Source organism: Procambarus clarkii, chromosome 19 (assembly GCF_040958095.1).
Source record: "Procambarus clarkii isolate CNS0578487 chromosome 19, FALCON_Pclarkii_2.0, whole genome shotgun sequence".
In the NCBI taxonomy this organism is placed as follows: Eukaryota; Metazoa; Arthropoda; class Malacostraca; order Decapoda; family Cambaridae; genus Procambarus; species Procambarus clarkii.
Genome location: NC_091168.1, coordinates 19,673,359 through 19,693,286, shown reverse-complemented (window position 1 = coordinate 19,693,286; position 19,928 = coordinate 19,673,359). Strand labels below are relative to the sequence as shown.

General features: G+C 45.3%; 1 protein-coding gene across 3 annotated transcripts; it reads right to left on the bottom strand.

Moving 5' to 3' along the window:
- Positions 1–442: 442 nt before the first annotated feature.
- LOC123757498 (neurofilament heavy polypeptide) lies at positions 443–17,935 on the bottom strand. Of its 3 annotated transcripts, XM_069327032.1 has the most exons (7): positions 17,590–17,935; positions 10,639–10,876; positions 6,249–6,376; positions 5,023–5,749; positions 4,252–4,887; positions 3,599–3,724; positions 443–1,739 (listed from the first exon to the last, which is right to left on the bottom strand). In XM_069327032.1, the coding sequence occupies exons 2-7, from the start codon at positions 10,873–10,875 to the stop codon at positions 1,215–1,217; spliced, it is 2,379 nt and encodes a 792-aa protein (XP_069183133.1). In that variant the 5' UTR covers position 10,876; positions 17,590–17,935; the 3' UTR covers positions 443–1,214. The 3 variants fall into 3 exon arrangements, with proteins under 3 accessions (XP_069183133.1, XP_045597130.2, XP_045597133.2); XM_045741174.2 differs by having other exon boundaries at positions 4,252–5,749; positions 17,590–17,934; XM_045741177.2 differs by lacking the exons at positions 10,639–10,876; positions 17,590–17,935 and adding an exon at positions 7,322–7,532 and having other exon boundaries at positions 4,252–5,749.
- Between the last annotated feature and the right edge of the window lie 1,993 nt (positions 17,936–19,928).

Genomic DNA, 19,928 nt, shown 5'->3' with positions numbered 1-19,928 from the left:
TTTCGTAATTATACGTAGGTATTCGCCAGCTTTCTCTCACGTTTCTCACTTTTTTCCGCCACCTCTTTCCTATACTCCAGCTTCGCTCCTTTATCTAATTCCACCTTAGGCTTGTGCTGAGTATCCTTCGTGTCTCCGCACTCCTGTTAAATCCACCTTTCCTTGCTCCATATATAGTTCTGCTTTGTCCTATTTGCTTGGTCTATCGGCCTTGCTGTCATTCATTCTGCTTCTTCCTTCGTTATGATGTGTTGGGAGGGAGAGAGTGAGAGAGAGAGAGAGAGAGAGAGAGAGAGAGAGAGAGAGAGAGAGAGAGAGAGAGAGAGAGAGAGAGAGAGAGAGAGAGAGAGAGAGAGAGAGAGAGAGAGAGCGAGAGAGATTCCACCACCATAACTATCAATAACACCCATTACCACACATCTGTAGGGCAATTAAACATCAATGTATAAAAATATTTACTGACGGCTTCCTGTCCCGGAGTACAGAGTCAAGGGTTCACGTGTCGTGAACCCTTCCCCCCCACAAGCCGTTGATGTATACGTCATTGATGCAACGTTGAGTTTACTCAAGCTCTCATCAATGAGTGCACAAGTACAGGGTGACACAGATCTGTAGCAGCCTCATCATTTGACTCTTATCTAAACTTCCTAAAAAAAAAAATCGGAAAAATCACACATTCAATTTTTTTCCAAATACAAAAAATTCTGTATGTACATTGTACACCAAATAGAAAGTTACGAGAGTGTGTGTTCACCACTATTTGCTGAGTCCTTGGCTACCCTCAAGTCGTCAGTGTTTAAGTTTACAGACGTTTGTTTACTTCAAAGTTTAGCAGGTGTAGCTCACTTCTCAGTTTACTATAGTTGACTGTAGTTCAGGACTATGTTGAGGATCAAAGTATACTCGCTGGCTGGCCAGTACGTTATTGTGGTGGTCTTAATAACCCTTAATAACCCTCCTGTGGTGGAGGGGTTATTAAGCCCCCCCGCCACAACCCAAGGTACCACTCAACATTCAAAGGCATTACCAGGTTACTGAAAACAAGACGGGATGTAAGACTAATTGACCCAAAGTTTCGTTTAAAAAAAACTAAAAAAATCTTCTCATATCAGAGCTAGACTGTCTACAGTAGTCTAAGGTAGACATAAAGCCTCCTTCATGAAGATTAGACAAGATGTCCTTTCCACTATTAGGGAGTAAGGTATTAGGAGACTCTAGAACTTGGGAACATCAAGGACGACGCCACAGTCCCTGATCCACACCTGCTTGGTGACCACCAGCCACACAGCTTCCTTCATCACGTACAGCCCAGACACAACCCGGCCAAACGGACACGCGAAATTTCGATCCGGGTCATCCTCCGTGCATATGAAGAACTGGGAGTCCTGTTCCCTCCTGCAGGGGGTTCCCGCCGTCACCATCCCAGCCTCCATGGACATGGAGTATCCCTCCTGAGATTCCAGGTCGTCCAGAAGAGCCTCGCCTCCTCTACCATTGTTGTAGTCAAAGTCCCCGCCCTTGATTCTCTCGCCGGGGCAATCGGCGTTGAGGACTTCGAGGAACATGGTGTTCTTGTAGGAAGGTCCACGATCTCCCAGACACAGGTGGAGGAAGTTGGTAGCCCGGCGGAGGTGGCCCCACAGGTTGATGTAGACCCGTCCTAGCAGCTTGTGTTCCGTGCCCACGTCAAGGAACACTACCGGGGTCTTGGTCGGCACCAGCGAGTGAACCACATTCGACTGGAAGGATGGAAACTGTGTTAGCAGTACACAGAGAAATCACAGCAACGTGATGCATCAATGAAGAAACCCGTAGGAGCCATGATGAGGACTTCAACCTATGCTCCTGGTGCCCCCAGGCACACGCGTTAAACATCCCGGCCACGACATGGTCAACATTTTCACTGTGCTAGCAGTGTTTCAACTGTGTACGAAAGTGAAAGTTAAGATCAGGTCCAGGATACAACAAGAATGTACCCATCCATCTATACGAAACCTGTGCATCTATATACATGCTCCAAGGTCAAATATACATGTTGCAGGGCCATATATATATATATATATATATATATATATATATATATATATATATATATATATATATATATATATATATATATGGCCATATATATATATATATATATATATATGTCGTACCTAGTAGCCAGAACGTCGTACTCGGCCTACTATTCAAGGCCCGATTTGCCTAATAAGCCAAGTTTTCATGAATTAATATATTTTCTCTATTTTTTTTCCTATGAAATGATAAAGCTACCCATTTCATTATGTATGAGGTCAATTTTTTTTATTGGAGTTAAAATTAACGTAGATATATGACCGAACCTAACAAACCCTACCTAACCTAACCTATCTCTATAGGATAGGTTAGGTTAGGTAGCCGAAAAAGTTAGGTTAGGTTAGGTTAGGTAGGTTAGGTAGTCGAAAAACAATTAATTCATGAAAACTTGGCTTATTAGACAAATTGGGCCTTGCATAGTAGGCTGAGAAGTGCGTTCTGGCTACTAGGTACGACATATTATATATATATATATATATATATATATATATATATATATATATATATATATATATATATATATATATATATATATATATATATATACACATGTTGCAGAGCCATGTATACATGTACAGACAAGTATAAATGTTGCATAACTCTCGGAGAAAATATAGTTTACCGCATTTGCAAGAGTGAGAGGGTAAAGTGGTCATGGTGTTTATAATATATTAGCGTGCCTTGGGTGGATTCACGCTGCTGTTGTGGTGTTGTTGTTGTTTAAGATTCAGCTACTCAGAACAAAAGATCCAAGTAGCACGGGCTATGGCGAGCCCGTAGTGGACTTACCTGGCACAGGAGCGGGGGCTGTGTACCTGCTGTTTTGAGCGGCAGTTTGTTTTATACAGTGGGTCACCTCAGTGGTGTGAGTCAGGGCTGAGGCAGCCCTGACCATGAGGGGAGGGCTGAGGCAGCCCTGGTTAACTCACATAAGAGCAGGTGTCCAGGTATAGTCAGGGTCAGGAGGGACCTGTGAGCGACCCGGTGTGCCTCAGGTGAGCTGGGAGGGAGTGAAGCAGCCGTGTGTGGGCGGGGTGCAGGCAGAGGTCTGCCGCCCACACAGCCACGGAGCCTTGTCCCTTGGTGGGGGGCGTGGACCGTCTGGCTGCTCTTCCCCCCCACCCCCCACCCCTCACCCCCTCCACCTACACACTCCTTGTGTAGGTGGGCTTGTACCTTCGTCTGTATCTAGGTTCGAATCCTTGAAAGGGTCACTGAGTGACCTACTGTACAATATAGCTTTGGGATCATTTATGCTTCTTTGTCTCTCACTCTCTCTCATATATATTCACTTGGGCACTAGGAAACTCGAACCACCGACCCCACGAGTGGGAGACAGAAGCTCTATTCACTGCACTACGAACGCCCTTAATAAGAAAAGATTCCAGAAGCAACAAACCGCTGCCCAACTGGAATTTTAGACTTTTCCCCGACTGCTGCTCAACCACAGAGGAGTTAGTGGGTCACGCCTACGTCATTTACACGACCTATTACTGAGGTGGTGACTAGGGGGGTGACTGACCTTGATGATAACGTCGTAGGGAAGCTCCTGGTACTGGTGGCAGTAGACGTGTAGACCCATGGTCTCCCAGGTGAGGTGGGCCAGGCGCCCTCCTGTTCCCTCCACCACCACTGTCAGACTTGGCACCTGCCGGAGCGTGACGTCATTAACAACCTCTGGAGGGTTATTAAGGCCTACCAACTTCTGGAGGGTTATTAAGGCCTACCAACCTCTGGAGGGTTATTAAGACCTACCAACTTCTGGAGGGTTATTAAGGTCTACCAACCTCTGGAGGGTTATTAAGACCTACCAACTTCTGGAGGGTTATTAAGACCTATCAACCTCTGGAGGGTTATTAAGGTCTACCAACCTCTGGAGGGTTATTAAGACCTACCAACTTCTGGAGGGTTATTAAGACCTATCAACCTCTGGAGGGTTATTAAGACTAAAGTTAACTCAGAGTGTATGTACACCAACAAGAGGGCTATATCTGTCTCTGTATATATATATTTCTCCCTTATTGTGTACTTAGGAAAAATTTTGATTGTATGAATGCACATGTTTTTTTTGGTTTGTAATTTAAGCTAATTTCTGCATAATTATTTGTATGATAGAGGCAGGTTTTGTCTTAATTAATCAACAAAGAAAAACTTTCGAATATTCAAAGTTCTCACCAACATCAGCTCTGTCGCAATTCTTTCCTTTTCTTCTGGCTCCATTTCAAACATCGGTGTTGCTGCGTCCTCTGCTTTATTCCCAGATTCTTGCTGTTCATTCTCATCCCTTTTCTCCTCTCCTTCCTCCACCTTTTCTTGTGTTTCTAACGTCTCAGTGTTAGCTTGATCTTCGATGTCTTTATTGTCGACAGAAGGCTCCTCGTTTTTATTGAGTTTCACAGTTTCCAAGTCGAGGCCCTTGATGTTATCTGATTGGTTGTCTTTAACGAGGTCACCTGAGGTGTTGTCATCGTTAAGAGGCGCGAGGTTCATGGTCTGGGATCTCTTGAGTGCCTGACGGGCCAACCTGCCTCTGGGCTTCTTAATGGCACCTAGCTCCTTCTTCTCCTTCGAGGGCCCCTTCTGTGACGTCGCCTCGTGGAGCGAGTCTGTGAGACTCTTCTGGTTCGACTCCTTCTCTGGCTGTGTCCTCGAAGGCTCTGGTTGGGTCTCCGTCGCTGCTTCTTGCTTTGATCTTGTTTCATCTTCTGGTTTAGTGTCTACGTCCTTGTTATCACTGGCTTCCTTGTTTTTCTCGTCTTTATTCTCTTTCTCTTGAGAAGGTGAGGGGGGGTTGTTGTGTGGGTGCTGGACCTCTCTCTCCGGGGTCACTGAAGGCTCTCTCGGGGGGTGCTGGACCTCTCTCTCCGGGGTCACTGAAGGCTCTCTCGGGGGGTGCTGGACCTCTCTCTCCGGGGTCACTGAAGGCTCTCTCGGGGGGTGCTGGACCTCTCTCTCCGGGGTCACTGAAGGCTCTCTCGGGGTCGGAGCATATTTCTTGGCCAGAAGTTTTGTTTTAGCTGCACCGATCGCCAGGGGAGGCTGTTCATTGGTATGATTGCTTTTCTCCTTTGCATCATCTGTCTTTTCTTTCTCACATGGTTTATCGTTTTTCTTCCCTTCGTCATCTTCGTGTACGGATGCTGCAGACACTCTCTCGGCAGCTGCCGCAGCCGCGGCCAACTTTTCTTTAATTCTCAGCATCTTTTTCCTTTTTCTTTTCTCCTCTTCGGTAAGGGTTTCAGACTCGTCAATTTCCCTTTCCTTTTCATTGACCTTTATTTCCTTCTCCTCATTGTTCTTGCTGTCATCGGTCTTGTTCTTCGTCTCGCTCTCGTCTTTCTCCTTCTCTTCCTGCGCCGTTGTCTCTTCCTTCTTCGCGGCGGCGCGGCTGAAAAGCAGATTACAATCCTTCAGATTCCACTTGAGTCCCAGGCACTTGGCGGCGTCGCAGAGGGTGGTGGTCGGGGCGATGCCCTCCACAACATTGACGCCCTTCATCAGTTCCCGGGCGTCCTCCAAGTCTCTCCTGAGGACGCTGAGAGTGCGGATAGCGTCGTTGATGGTCTTCGTGCAGCGGAAGACCTGTTGGTGGTACCAGCGCTCCCGCAAGTCCAGGGCCTCGACGAATTTGCTGGCGATGGCGCTCACGGAGTCCTTCATCTCCCCGATGTACCTGTCGGACACCACTGACAATGACGGAGGGTTTTAAGCTAAAGGGAGACATCACACACACACACACACATACACGCGCACACACACACACACACGCGCACGCACGCTGACAGTTGAGTCAACGCCCGCGTTGATTGATAGTTGAGAGGCGGGACCAAAGAGCCGAAGCTCAGCTCCCCGCAAGCACAACTAGGTGAGTACATTATCATAGAAGCACATGTATTTATATTGAACCCATAGCCTTGGAGAAGAGAATATAAGACATTGAGGAAAAATCCTTGCGAGTTCTCCATTAATATTTTCAAGTATTTGTTAAAAGAAAAGAGAGAGAGAGAGAGAGAGAGAGAGAGAGAGAGAGAGAGAGAGAGAGAGTGAGAGTGAGAGTGAGAGTGAGAGTGAGAGTGAGAGTGAGAGTGAGAGTGAGAGAGAGAGAGAGAGAGAGAGAGAGAGAGAGAGAGAGAGAGAGAGAGTCACCTCCAACAGGTTCGAGTGGGACTCACGTGGTAGCCTTGAGGACCTTGTGGGAGTGCGTGGGGTGGTCCTCGAAGAGACACTCTCCACAGGCGGCCTCGGAGCACGTCCTACACCAGAATGACAGCTTCACCTGGTGCCTCTCACACGTCTCCATCTGCAGCAGGCGAACAAGGCTGACACTGGCACTGGTGTAGCGTGAGCTATGGCACCCCCCTCACCATTATACTGTGTGCTATACAGCTATGGCACCTCCCTCACCATACTGTGTGCTATACAGCTATGGCACCCCCATTATACTGTGTGCTATACAGCTATGGCACCCCCATTATACTGTGTGCTATACAGCTATGTCTACATAATACCTGGAGTGGGGAAAATTACAGAACATGGTGGAGTGTTGCCCCCCACTGTGGGAGTGAGACAGGCTGGGCCCTGTCACCCCCACAGCACAAAATACACTGTATAAATAGACACCCCACAGGCGATGTGGGTGTATTTATCCCCCCCCCCCCCACCACAAGTGTGGGGTTGTAGTGCACAACTCCACACGTGTGGGGGATAAATACATGTAAAATGTTAGTAAGTTGCCGGGGTTAACATTAGCATATATGCTGCGCATAAATGGGGGGGGGGGCGGTGGTGGGGGGGGAAGAAGCATTATAACAATCTACACCTCTAGACTGTCTCCGCCCCCCCTCCTCCCTTATCTAAGACATCAAGCAAGTTACCAAAACAAAATAAAACAATTCGGAACTAAACAAAACAATTCTTCATGTACACAATATTAAATCATTTTCCTCTTAGCATTGATTAAAAGTTAAAATAAAATAAAGAAGTATATAAGCGAGTGTAGAGAGCAGTGTGGGCGCCGAGCTGTGTGTGTGTGTAAATTAGGGGCCGAGGGGCGCGGGGCGGGGCAGCCACGCCCGCGCCGACACCCTCGTCTGGCCAAAGCGGTCTTTCGCGACATCTGCCACATTAGCCAACTCGTTGTTTAAGAAAATAATAAGAGAATTCATGGTGTAGAAGTCAACCAAAGCGGTGGATGGCGTGTTAGCGAAGCTTATCCTGCTCGTTGGGGCCGTTGGGTAGGACCTACCCCCAGGATGGGGCACCAGGGGTGCTTGGGCACGTGGGTCTTGGAGCTGGGCACGTGGGGACATACCCCAGACTGGGAACGTTGACATGTCGGCGGGAAACCTTTGGTCCATGAATCAGGAGGCAGCTTCCCATGCTTCGAGATCTATCGTCTTGTGGCGTGTGGGGGCGCCCTCACACGCCCTGGCACTCTTGGGTCCACGAAACAGCCTCTGTACAAACAGTGCCGTGAAGGGGTACCATTAACAAGTGTCAGGGACAAACGCTCAACAAAATTATAGTTTTCATACATATATGAAGAAATAACGATAGAGTCTTGAGAGACAGAAGAGCATCGCTTGAGGAATGGCCAACAGCCTCGTGTGCAACCCACAACAGTTTAACTTCGGGTTACCTACCTACTACCAGGTGAACAGCAGCATCAGGTGTAAGGAATCGTAGACAAATGTCTTGCCCTACCCGGGAATCGAACACGGGTACAATCGCCCTTGTGGCGACTGCAGTCATCGTGCTCGATCTTGTAAAGGAGATGAAATATGTGAAGAACTGGCACTGTATTGGAAGACAGTCGTAGGTGAAGTGACCAATCGACAGGTTGACCTTTCATACTTACAGATATTGGTGTGACACCTGGCGGTGGGCCGGTCAGCATGATTGGTAAAGAAGCAGTCTTTGTAAATGTGTTTACAAAATTGATTGTTGATTGTTGCCGCCGAAGGAGGCTAGTTTATTGTGCACCCCATACTCATCCTGCGAGCGGTAGCGCAAAAGCATTACAGAGGGCACAAAAGGTCTTTATCAGACCTCATCTTAGATTATTACATAAACAATTTCATCTATCGTGCGTTTACAAAATATCTTGGACATCCATTAATAGGCTGTAACTGTACTAGTACACAACCATTCCGGTGCACAAACTGGCCTTAAGGAATTTGAAGTGATGACAAAAAATGGTAACCAAGATAAACGATTATATTTTGTGCGGGCTTTGAAAAAAATAAAACTTGAGAATTTACTGAGTGAGGTGAATTGTGTGTACCCAGGATTACTTTACAACAAGGGTCGCGAGCCTAATTGATGTTCCGTGCTTAGACGATTTGTCGAGTGGATGAAATTCGTCTGCTTTTAACATATGCAAATATTTTCTTGTCAAGAATTTTCTGACGTGCGGTTTGTAGACTGGTGTTTTTCACATTCTCGTATTTAAACGACACGAACATCAAATTACAGGGATCTGGCAAAACATTTGATGTTATGTTTGATAACATGAAGCCTCTGAAATCAAACTAAAAATTTTGTTTAAGGGTAGTGTTGACAACAGTAAATTTCAATATTTTCCAATTATAAAAAAACATGACAGATTTTGAAATTCACAAGAAAACAGACTTACAGAACCTTCAAATGCAATTTTTCGAGCAATATATTAATTCAACTGCTGATCAATTCTGTTTAAGCTTTGCAAAATTCAGGTAAAGAAACGACAAAATTCACAAAATGTGCAGAGTGTGTAACATTAGACAAACTGCATATCAATTTAGAGGCAAAAACTTGTCGACTTAAGAGCTGAACTAAAAAAAAATAGTGAAAGAGATCGATTAGCGAATGATTTACGCTGAATATTAAAAAAAAAAGAGAGGCTTTGAAACTCTAGAATTCTATTCCTGTAACTTTTGGGTGATAAATCTTGCAATGATTTTTAACAGTATTTGAATATTACCTGTATTTTCGTCAACATATTCATGCGAGTTATTGTTTTTAGTGATGAACTTTGTCAAGTGTGATTATAGAAGTAGACTTGCTGATGAAACTATGACAAACGGACTCACAAGCCTGATGAGGGTCGTCGTTGGTGCGACAACCAATGTCTCATTCACAGTAAAATGACCTTATAGCCCTTTCTTATTTTTTTTTTTTGTTTTACAAGATTTAATCAAATTTTTATAATCTCACATTGACATTTCTTCTTACTTGTAAGGTAAAGTACTCTTTACAGATTGTTATTTTTCAATTATCGTTCTAAAAACATTAATATTAATCATTTATTTAACAGGCCTTCCAAAAAGTTTTTATTTAGTTCAGTCTCTCTCTCTGGTACTTTTGTTAATACCAAAATAATAAATAAGCAAAAAGATTCTTTTTTTCCTTAAAACAGTTCATTATTACTGATAGCTATTCATTAATTTTACTTCCTAGGAATTACTAATTATTAATAACATAATTTCTAAAGCTGTACCATATAAAACATACAGAATAGTTACGGGTTGTGTAAACTGACTTCCATAAGAATGCCTCCAACAATTGTCTTCCGTTACTCCAAACAAAATGGGAAAATACAAATACAATGACACGAATTATATGACTTATATAATAGGAATTATAACATGAATCTGCGACTCAAAATTCCCACGAGCCTACGAGATCATTTTTTGGGGAGATTATTGCTAATTTGGGCACACGTACTCGCTCCTGAAGGCTCGCTACCCCTGGACCTCCAACCCCTCTTACTAAGCTTCCCCAACGTCAAGAAAACGGTTAATTAATAGTACCCTATCCTAACCGACCAGCGGACCCAAAACAAAAAACGAGACAGTACGTCTCTTTCGCGACCCGCTTCCATTTTCTTGTACGACAATGTTTGGCCTTATGTAACGCATACAAGCGAAAAAGCGACGTTCTTCGTAGGAGGACAGGTTTGGGAAGCATCTGGGAGGAGATTGATCAGCTCAAGTTCAATCCTCCAATCCACGACAAAGGGGGGGGGGGGTAGTAGATGATCTTGGGCAAGAGGTAAATCTAATTGCATTCAACTTCGATTTGATCTGCATGCGTGTGGCGTTGATGCAAGCTGGCACACCTGGCCAGGCCAGGTGTACCTTGGGTCCACACTTGTGATGCAACCTGCACACCCTGCCGAAGGCGTCTCGGGATAGATATCACAGCATCATTTGACGGCATGAGTCAGACTAAGAATGGATGAATTATTCCAGCAGATATATCATACATATATACGCTTGACGTGAGTAACATGACAATGACACTATTTGCTGTCATGTTGTTGACAGTGATGGACTCATCACAAGCCTGAGGAATGCTATTGGGATATTTGTGTGAGTCATGAGTATATAATGATCACAGGGAGAGGTTTAGTTAGGCTATTGGTAGACAGATCACGTTTAGCGTCTGAAAGGCGTGATGGAGGATGGGGGGGGGGTGAGGAGGGAAGATCGAGAGATGGGGTGGTGGTGGGGGTGCAGGAGGGGATGAAGGGGCTAAGGAATGGGAAGGGGGGTGTCAGAAAAGGGCGTTTCCCCCACTCACCCTAGTAACCTGCTGGACGCTGGTGATGGCCAGGAGACTAAACTCCGTCGGGAGGTGATCGGCCGTCTCCACCCGCTGGTCCATGCGACAGCTGGGACAGATGACGCAGCCATTCTTGACCAGGAAGGCGACGCAGGGGCGGCAGAAGGAGTGGCCGCAGCGCGGGAGCAGCACCGGGTGACGATGCTTCTCATGGTACTGTTCGCAGCACACTGTACACGTCAGCAGATCCTCCATCCTGACGAAGGTACACAAGAATTACTCTCCAGGAACATTCCTTTCCCCCTCCCCAACAAAAAAATATTAAAAATCGGGTTTAATAGCAGTTTTCAACGTGTCCCGCCGGATATCCGGAATTTGAATTCAAATACCGGATAAGACCGTTAAGAAACAAGCGCAAAACAACCCTTAAAACTCTACTCTTCTACCAGAATACCAAATCCTCGCCACATACCTCACACACTAGAGCAAATTGTCAAACACAAAATAAATTGAACTGAAATTGAATACCTTTGAAGCTTTTCCAGTTTAGTTTTATCCTTGACTAGATATGGACTCCATGCTGGGGCTGCATACTCCACGATTGATCTGACATAGGTGGTATACAAAGTTCTGAACAATTCCCTGCACAAGTGTCTAAGTGCCGTTCTTATGTTAGCCAACCTAGCATATGCTGCTGATGTTATCCACTTGATATGGGCTTCAGGGGACAGGTCTGGCGTGATATCAACCCCCAAGTCTTTCTCTCTCTCTGACTCGTGTAGAATTTCATCTCCCAAATGATACCTTGTAACTGGCCTCCTGCTCCCTACACCTATCTTCATTACATTACATTTGCTTGGGTTAACCTCTAACATGTGTGTGTGTGTGTGTGTGTGTGTGTGTGTGTGTGTGTGTGTGTGTGTGTGTGTGTGTGTGTGTGTGTGTGTGAACAAGCTTGAATGGTCCCCAGGCATATATGCAACTGAAAACTCCACACCCCAGAAGTGACTCGAATTTGTGTTGCTGACGTGGCCCCACAAAAACGAGGTGATTTGATGAAATAGCTCTGCTCAAGATTACCATCAAAGTGCCGTCGGGGTGGTGGTTCACATAGCCTCGACTATCACTGCCTTTTATACAGTCACTGATGGTCGAGTGGTTCAAGGCACCATGTACACCAGTTGCAATGTGCTCCTAGCGGTCCGGGTTCGAGTCACTTCTGGGGTGTGGAGTTTTCAGTTATATATATATATAAATATATATATATATATATATATATATATATATATATATATATATATATATATATATATATATATATATATATATATATATATATATATATATATATATATATATATATAACCTTCCTGTCCTCGTCCAGGCTCCTAGAGAAATAGTGGTCCTCAGGTAAATATATATATTGTATTATTTAAACATTATGTAGTAGTCATGACACCTGTATTAGTCTAGTTAACAACAGTCATGCCAAGAGTAGCAGTAATACTAGCTCGTGATTAATAATGAATCGGGTTCCCTTTGTGACCTGTCACCTGTCCCTCCGGCGCCCCTGTAGCCGCCCTGACATCCCTGGTGATGTCCAGGGGGCCCTACTGTCGCTATGACTTCCCTGCTGACGTACAGGGCTTCTATAGTGACCTTGACATTCCTGGTGATGTCTGAGACCCCTGATGATGTCACTAACTCTCAAACTACGACCATCATTTCAGCTGGGCTAAGCCATGGCGCTCTCCCTCTCTCTCCCACACTATAATTACCTCTTGTTCAAAACCTGTTCTTTACCTGTCCCCCACATCAACCATCTCCCACTGGCCACTATTTTCTTGATATGATTCGATCCGATCAGTGCCAGGGAGCCGAGGCGTATCCATCAATCAAACCTGCAATCACATAGGGTGGAGTTCGCCTGCAGATACGTCTGCAGGACGTTGTTGCAACTCTGGGCCACCTCTGTGGCAAGGACCTTCAAGATGGCTAGACATTCCTTAACTGCAGAAGTGAAGATAATGTTATTGTCAGGAGCAAGTACTAAACCTGCAGGGACAAGGACCTGGGATGTAAGACTATATAGCAGTTGGAAGGGATAGGGGGACAAGGAGCTGGGATGGAACGGAAGGGAGCGGTGCTCAACAACAAGGACGGTCAAGGGATCGAACGCTGACCTGCAAGAAGCGAGATCAACACTTCACCAAAGTATAAACGCAAAAATCTATTGCAACTTTTGAATTTGTACATTGAATCCGGTAGGCGAGAAGCTATAAGTCTAAGACCTGCCCAACACGCCACTTTTCTCTCTGAAAATCTATTTATAAGAAAAGGATTTTGTGAAAAATTGTGCACATTATATATATATTATATATATATATATATATATATATATATATATATATATATATATATATATATATATATATATATAAATATATATATATATATATATATATATATACATCCATAGAGATCTGCTTAAAAATAAATATACTTTATTCATTTTGAGAGAGTTTATTAGATATTATAAAGTCGATAAAATAAGATCATGTCGACTACAAGTGTATTAAGACATGAGCACGTTGATCACTCAATATGGACCCCACGTTCGAACCCCCGCGTCTGCTACGTGGGAGTAAATGGTCATTACTTCACGGGTGACGGAAGGAATCGAGATGGAATTACGTAATTCCGTCTGGAAATTACGACTACAAGTGGTAATTCACATGGAAAACATCCTCAAGAATAATGGGAGTTTTTTTTAACCAGCCTCCGGCTTCCTGTCTCCGAATTAGCCACTGAAGATGCTGGACTTCAGGTAAATTAAGTTCTTGCTCAGAGGCGTCTGAGGGAATTGGTCTATATTCATGTGAAAAAATAATAGGCAGGACCTAGGAAATGAAGTCCAATTGTCCTAGTATCTATGCTTCCATTGCTAAAGATAATAATCAACAGGTATATGTATCTATACCCTATAGATAAATACCATGCTATGTATTCTCACAAACCCAATGTACCTTCTTGTATATAAATAAATAAATAAATAAATAGGTACATTCAATCATTTAAAAGGGTCTCCCCTAGTATTATCACAGTGCTGTTCGTTTTCTTAGAAACAACATCAGTTTTACCTGCACAGACTCTTCTAAATATTTGGCACCGCCTCCCGACGGCTCAAGGACCCACTAAGGCACTGTTGTTACTGGTTACGTCACACGTAACACATGCAAATGCTGACAGCTATTTGTAATTACTATATTTATATTAAGTGTATCTTCAAAGTATCTCATCTTGTGTTCCCCACTCACGTTCTTACTCAACCCATTGTGCATTCTTCCACTTGTGCATATAAATAAGTAAATATATATGTAGTTATCTTGTGTATTTTTCAGTGAAACATGCATTGGCTTAAATTTACCCGAGGACCACCATCTCTAGTGGCCTCGATGGGGACACGAAGCCGGCAGCTTGTCAAGCATTCCCCAATTATTCAAGAGTATTTTTCCAGCTATAGTTTAAGATAGAGATATTTAGAAGACAAGACTTACACCCGGACCATGTTATTTTTTCTTCTTCTTGTCTGCAATGTGGCTTGGCAGTGTTATATTTATTGGCGAGCACCACCACGAGAGCGAGAGCACCACAACAAGAGCAAGAGCACCACTACGAGAGCAAGAGCACCACCACAACAAGAGCAAGAGCACCACCACAAGAGCAAGCACCACCACACAATAACATTCCTCGCTCTACAGTCATACTAACTGGGTAATGTTCTCTATATTTAGCGTGGCGAGGCGGGTGAGGCCGCCGCGGGCCCCCGCCAAATTCGTGTGCTTGCCGGCCTCCTGATCAAAGGTCCTCCAGCCAACCCACCACCTAATGTTTACCCGCAGGCAAGACCTATTACATGCTGTCAGGTGCGCGGCTGTAGCCCACCTCGCGGTTACAGCAGAGTACAGAATGTGATGGAGGCTTTGATAAGCGAGTTTAGGAATGGCTGTTCCACCAGTAGGGAAGATGACCGTGTGTGTGGACACTGGAGTTTACAGGTCTTGATGTACTGAAGGATAAGAATGCTCCATAAATGCTCCATGTTTGACCGTCCAGCAGCCGTGATATACAAGGCTGAAAATGCACCCAAACTGCTGCGTATATTGACCTTTTTAAACGAGATTGTTATAAACCAGTTTGTCCATGTTAATAGTGAAGGGTTGGTGGTGGATTAATAACACCCTAGGACACTCAAATACACATTGTTATGCAAAATAATAGCAATTTGAATATGCATTTTTTTCTACCACAGACGTGGCCACACATTTACAATGCTAACCAGCATATATACATTTTCTTCTGTCCTCCATGGACAGGGTTAGAGATCAGTTAAACATATAGTTCAAGGATTTATTGAACAATCGAATATGCAGTGATATGTGAAGAAAAATCATATCACACGAAAGAGTCCCTCAGTAAACGATCCTTCTCTGTCGATCGACATGGGTCAAAATGTAAGCATTTTACATTTGGGCTGGACGGTAGAGCGACGGTCTCACCATGCGGGTCGGCGTTCAATCCCCGACCGTCTAAGTGGTTGGGCACTATTCCTTCCCCCCCCTCCCCCGTCCCATCCCAAATCCTTATCCTGATCCCTTCCAAGTGCTATATAGTGTTAATAGCCTAGTGCTTCCTCGTGACAATTACCTTACCTACGAATGCTAGCGTGATACAGTGATAGAATTTTATTCTGAATCTTCAGAGCCGTTCAGGCTGTGAAGTGCCAACAGGTGACTGCCTCTGTCTTCTCAACTAATAGGTCGCGTTCTTAACGTATCCAGCGTTACAATCGCAATCTGTTATGACAAGTAACGGCTCGCGAATATCTGCGATTTCTATGCATCGGATTCGTTAAGTCAGGTTTGGTGGGTTGCTTGGGTTTGAACGTTCCTGGTTAGTTAGGCAGTGCACTACGAGGTCATGCCGCAGGTGTATCGTGGTCACAACGCTCACACACAGAGCGGCGGGGCACCTCCGTCGTCGCCTCCTTCAGGAGACGAGGCCCAGGGGCCACCACGAAGCCCAGGGCCATGTGATCCATCATACTGTTGAGGGGTGTGTGATTGCTGGGGTTGTGGTCAGGGCGCGGGCCCAGTCCATCCTACAAAAACACATTTAATCAAAATACGCGCACGCGCGCGCATGTGTGTGCTCACCTAGTTGTACTTGTGGGGCTAGAGGTTTGGCTCTTTGGTCCCGCCTCTCAACCATCAATCAATTGTTGTACAGATTCCTGAGCCTACTTCCTAGTGCATTCCACCTGTTAACTACTCTGACACTGAAAAAGTTCTTTCTAACGTCTCTGTGACTCATTTGGGTACTCAGTTTCCACCTGTGCCCCCTTGTTCGTGTACCATCAGTGTTAAACAGTTTATCTACCCTGTCAATTCCTCTGAGAATTTTGTAAGTAGTGATCATGTCTCCAGGAGCTCTCCTGTCTTCCTGTGTGTGGGTGTGTACTACTAACCAATCAGTATATATCAGTGACTACGGGGAAGTGAGGTCTAGCTCTTGGTGCCCAGCCTACTGGTCTTGTTGTATCCGTCCCATTGTAATTCAACTATTCTGACGTTGGAATTACTTCAGAGCGTTCCACTTGTTGACCACCTGAACAAGGCACGAGAAAATCCTTACATTTTGTTATCTTCGAGTCATTTACGTTTCCAGCTTCCACCTGTGTGTTCTCGTGCTACTTTACTCTCTTTAAAGTGACTGTCCGTGTCCACTTTGTCAATTCCCGTCGGTATCTTGTATGTTACGATCATATCCACCCTGTTTCTCGTTAGAGTGGCCGCTTCCCCCCCCCCCAGACGTATTCCTCAATTTTAACATACTGTATTAAAAGTTGTTTTGTTCTCAGATACAAGGTAATATTATTATATATTAAAGTTATATGCATAGTTAGGCTTTGGTTAGGTGTTTAGGTTCTGTTGGCGATTATTTGTATTTGTAGTACGTGGGTGAAGCATTTACAGCGTTGTGGTTCGAACAAAATTCGTCAGTGAAGCACTTGTTCCGGAAGTGTTCGAACGTCAGCAGTTGTGAGTCGTGTGTAAACCGTTTTTCATTCATAAACAGGGGGTTTGGCGGGTGCATGGAATCACTTTTGGATCTTTGTTTGGAGGACGGGCTGCATTTACAGCGTTGTGGTTCGAACACACTTCGTCAGTGAAGAACTTGTTCCGGAAGTGTTCGAACGAAAACAGTTGTGAGTCGTGTGTAGAAGCCCGTCCTCCAAACAAAGACCCAAAGGTGATTCCATGCACCCGCAAAACCCCCTGTTTATGAATGAAAAGCGGTTTACACACGACTCACAACTGCTGATGTTCGAACATATCCGGAACAAGTGCTTCACTGACGAATTTTATTCGAACCACAACGCTGTAAATGCTTCACCCACGTACTACAAATACAAATAATCGCCAACAGAACCTAAACACCTAACCTAACCTATGCCTAAATATACACAATATGCTAATATATAATAATATTAATTTATATCTGAGAAAATTCCTGTTTTGAATGAACAGCATGTAAAAATTTATGAATGTGTCTATGGGGTTGACCGCTGGATGGAATTGAGTTGCTCTGAGGCCGAGTTACCAATACACTGCAACTTCAAATAATTCCCAACAGAACCAAAACATCTAACCTAGGCCTAACTATACACGAAATTATGATATATATATTATTATTAATTTATAACCAACACAACAGTTTACATTACATAAAACGTTAAGATTAAGGAGCGTGTCTTTGTGGTCGCGAGCAGAGGAAGGCGGCCCGTGGCGGCCTTACCTAACCTTTCCTAGACCTAACTGAAGGTAAACTCACAGTCATTACCCGGTATGAAAGGTTATTATCAGCTGGTTGACAGATGTTTAACTCCAATATGGTTGAGGTAGTTACCTGGAGAGCGGGAGAGGGCACGGAGCCCTTGTCGTCCCGCTGAGCACTATATTCCCAGCAGTCGCCGTCTTGCGTGGCACCCTAGCTAGTCCCAGCGCAGCGCTGCCTCCTAGTCCCAGCGCAGCGGTGCCTCCTAGTCCCAGCGCAGTGGCGGCACCGTGTCCTAGCACATTGCTGGCTACTAGTCCTAGAACACCTCAGACATCGTGTCCTAGCACAAGAGTGGCTCCTGGTCCCAGCCCAGCGGCGCCGTCCACTCCAACACCACCACCACTACACTGCCTCGCTGCTGCTGCTGCTGCTGCCCTCAGCGTGGCACTCTCCACGCCGCCGCCGCCGCCGCCGCCAGCGACCAGTGCCAACACCAAGCCCACACCACCTCCGCTATAATTGGAGAGCTGAAACACCAAGATTCATCTTGTCAACATTTTCGAAACTTTGGTTCGAATCCCCGGTATGGTCAACTTTGTCAAATGGGCTACCATCTCTCGCAGACAGGTGGGGACAGGTGGTTTCGGCAGGTGGTGAGTCACAGGTAACTGCTAGACTCCCCCGCCAGCTGCTAAAGTTAGCGGAAGTATGTAGCCAAGCGCTTAGGGCGATAATGACTCTACAGGTGGTGGGAGTGGCCTGAACCACCTTCCTCGCCCACTTAAGGAGTACCTGGATTATAGTGCCACGGTGAGATAACTGGCAGTGTTGGGGCGGCACCTGGGAAGGTGGCACCCAGCTGGCATTCCTGGTGCCTCGAGGATTTATATACGATTTCAGGGTCTAGTGATCTGGCACAAGTTATATCTGGTTGGGGAAGACCTTGTTTGTCTTGTGCTTAAGAATACATGAAGAGGTCTAACAGGTCATGACAGCACTTCCTGCCACAAGATTTTCCTGTTCATATCTCATAATATCCTCATACTTGACTCTACTTGGGGTCACGGCCACGCGCGCGCTCACGCACATTCAACGAGGAATTTTTAAATAAGCGACTTCAAGAACAAGAGGTCATAGGATCAATCTAAGGAAACAAAGGTGCCAAAAATTTTAACAAAGTTCTCTTGCACAATCATAATGGTAGATGGTTGGAACAAGTTACGTGAGGCGGTGGAGGCCAAGACCGTCAGTAGCTTCAAAGCGTTATATGACAAAGAGTGCTGGGAAGACGGGACACCACGAGCGTAGCTCTCTCACACACACACACACACATACACACACACACACACACACACACACACACACAGGACCAAAGGCGGGGACCAAAGAGCCAGAGCTCAACCCCCGCAAGCACAACTAGGTGAGTACAGGACAACAAACCTGAGCCATGACACCAACGCCAGCTGACGTGACACTGGATCACACACTGTGTCATGTGTCACATATTGTACCCAATATGTATATGTTAAGGCTTAAGCTGAAGGCTCTCAGGAACATCTCAATGACTGTATTCCTCCACCTGATCTCAACAACAGTAAACAAACAAACCTGAGAACTTCACATTACCATGATAGGATGTATACATATTTACCTCTATACATATCTCAAATGTTTGTTGCTTTCCTGCACGCAGAAAGCATAAATTATTGGCATATTTATGAATTAATAAAAATAACTACAGTAATTGTAAATAATTTATAACATTTTCTTAGTGAGAAAAATACGGATTTCTTAGATACAGGAGCTGAAATATTTTGGGGGGGGGGAGGGCCCTTGTCATAGGGGAACGCCAGGGGTGGGTTTGGGGGGGAGGTCAGGGAGGGGGGGGGGGAGGGCCCTTGTCATAGGGGAACGCCAGGGGTGGGTTTGGGGGGGGAGGTCAGGGAGGGGGGGGGTCGGGGGTCGGCGAAGAAGAGTTGGACAGGTGTGTAACAGGCGTAGGCAATGGACCATCACCCAACGCATTTACCGCTTATCTGGTCATTGAGGCGAATTGGGGGTGAGGTGGGGGCGTCACTCCCCCCCCCCCCAGAGGAGGGGGGTAGTCGCCCACATTGAAGGGGGGACGTGGGTGTCTGGATGCTCTCAGGGGTATATGGGAGGGGGGGGAACGGATCACTCTTATGGGAGGAAGATAATTCTGTTAATTTACAGTCAATTCCGTATTATTGGACTCACTCTAGATAGGTGATTTCAGGTAAATCCAGGTAAAGATTATATGTGAAAACTCTGGCGGCCATTGGCCCTCCTGTCTGGAATTCATATTCCATCCTTGCTTAGAGCCGCTGCTGGACCAGCTGGTCCTTGACCACCTGTCAATGCCGTCAAAGTGCTTCTAGTGCCACCAAACAGTGCCACCACCACCGGGCCCTGCAGATGGAGTTCTGTCCACGACTTAGATACTTGTC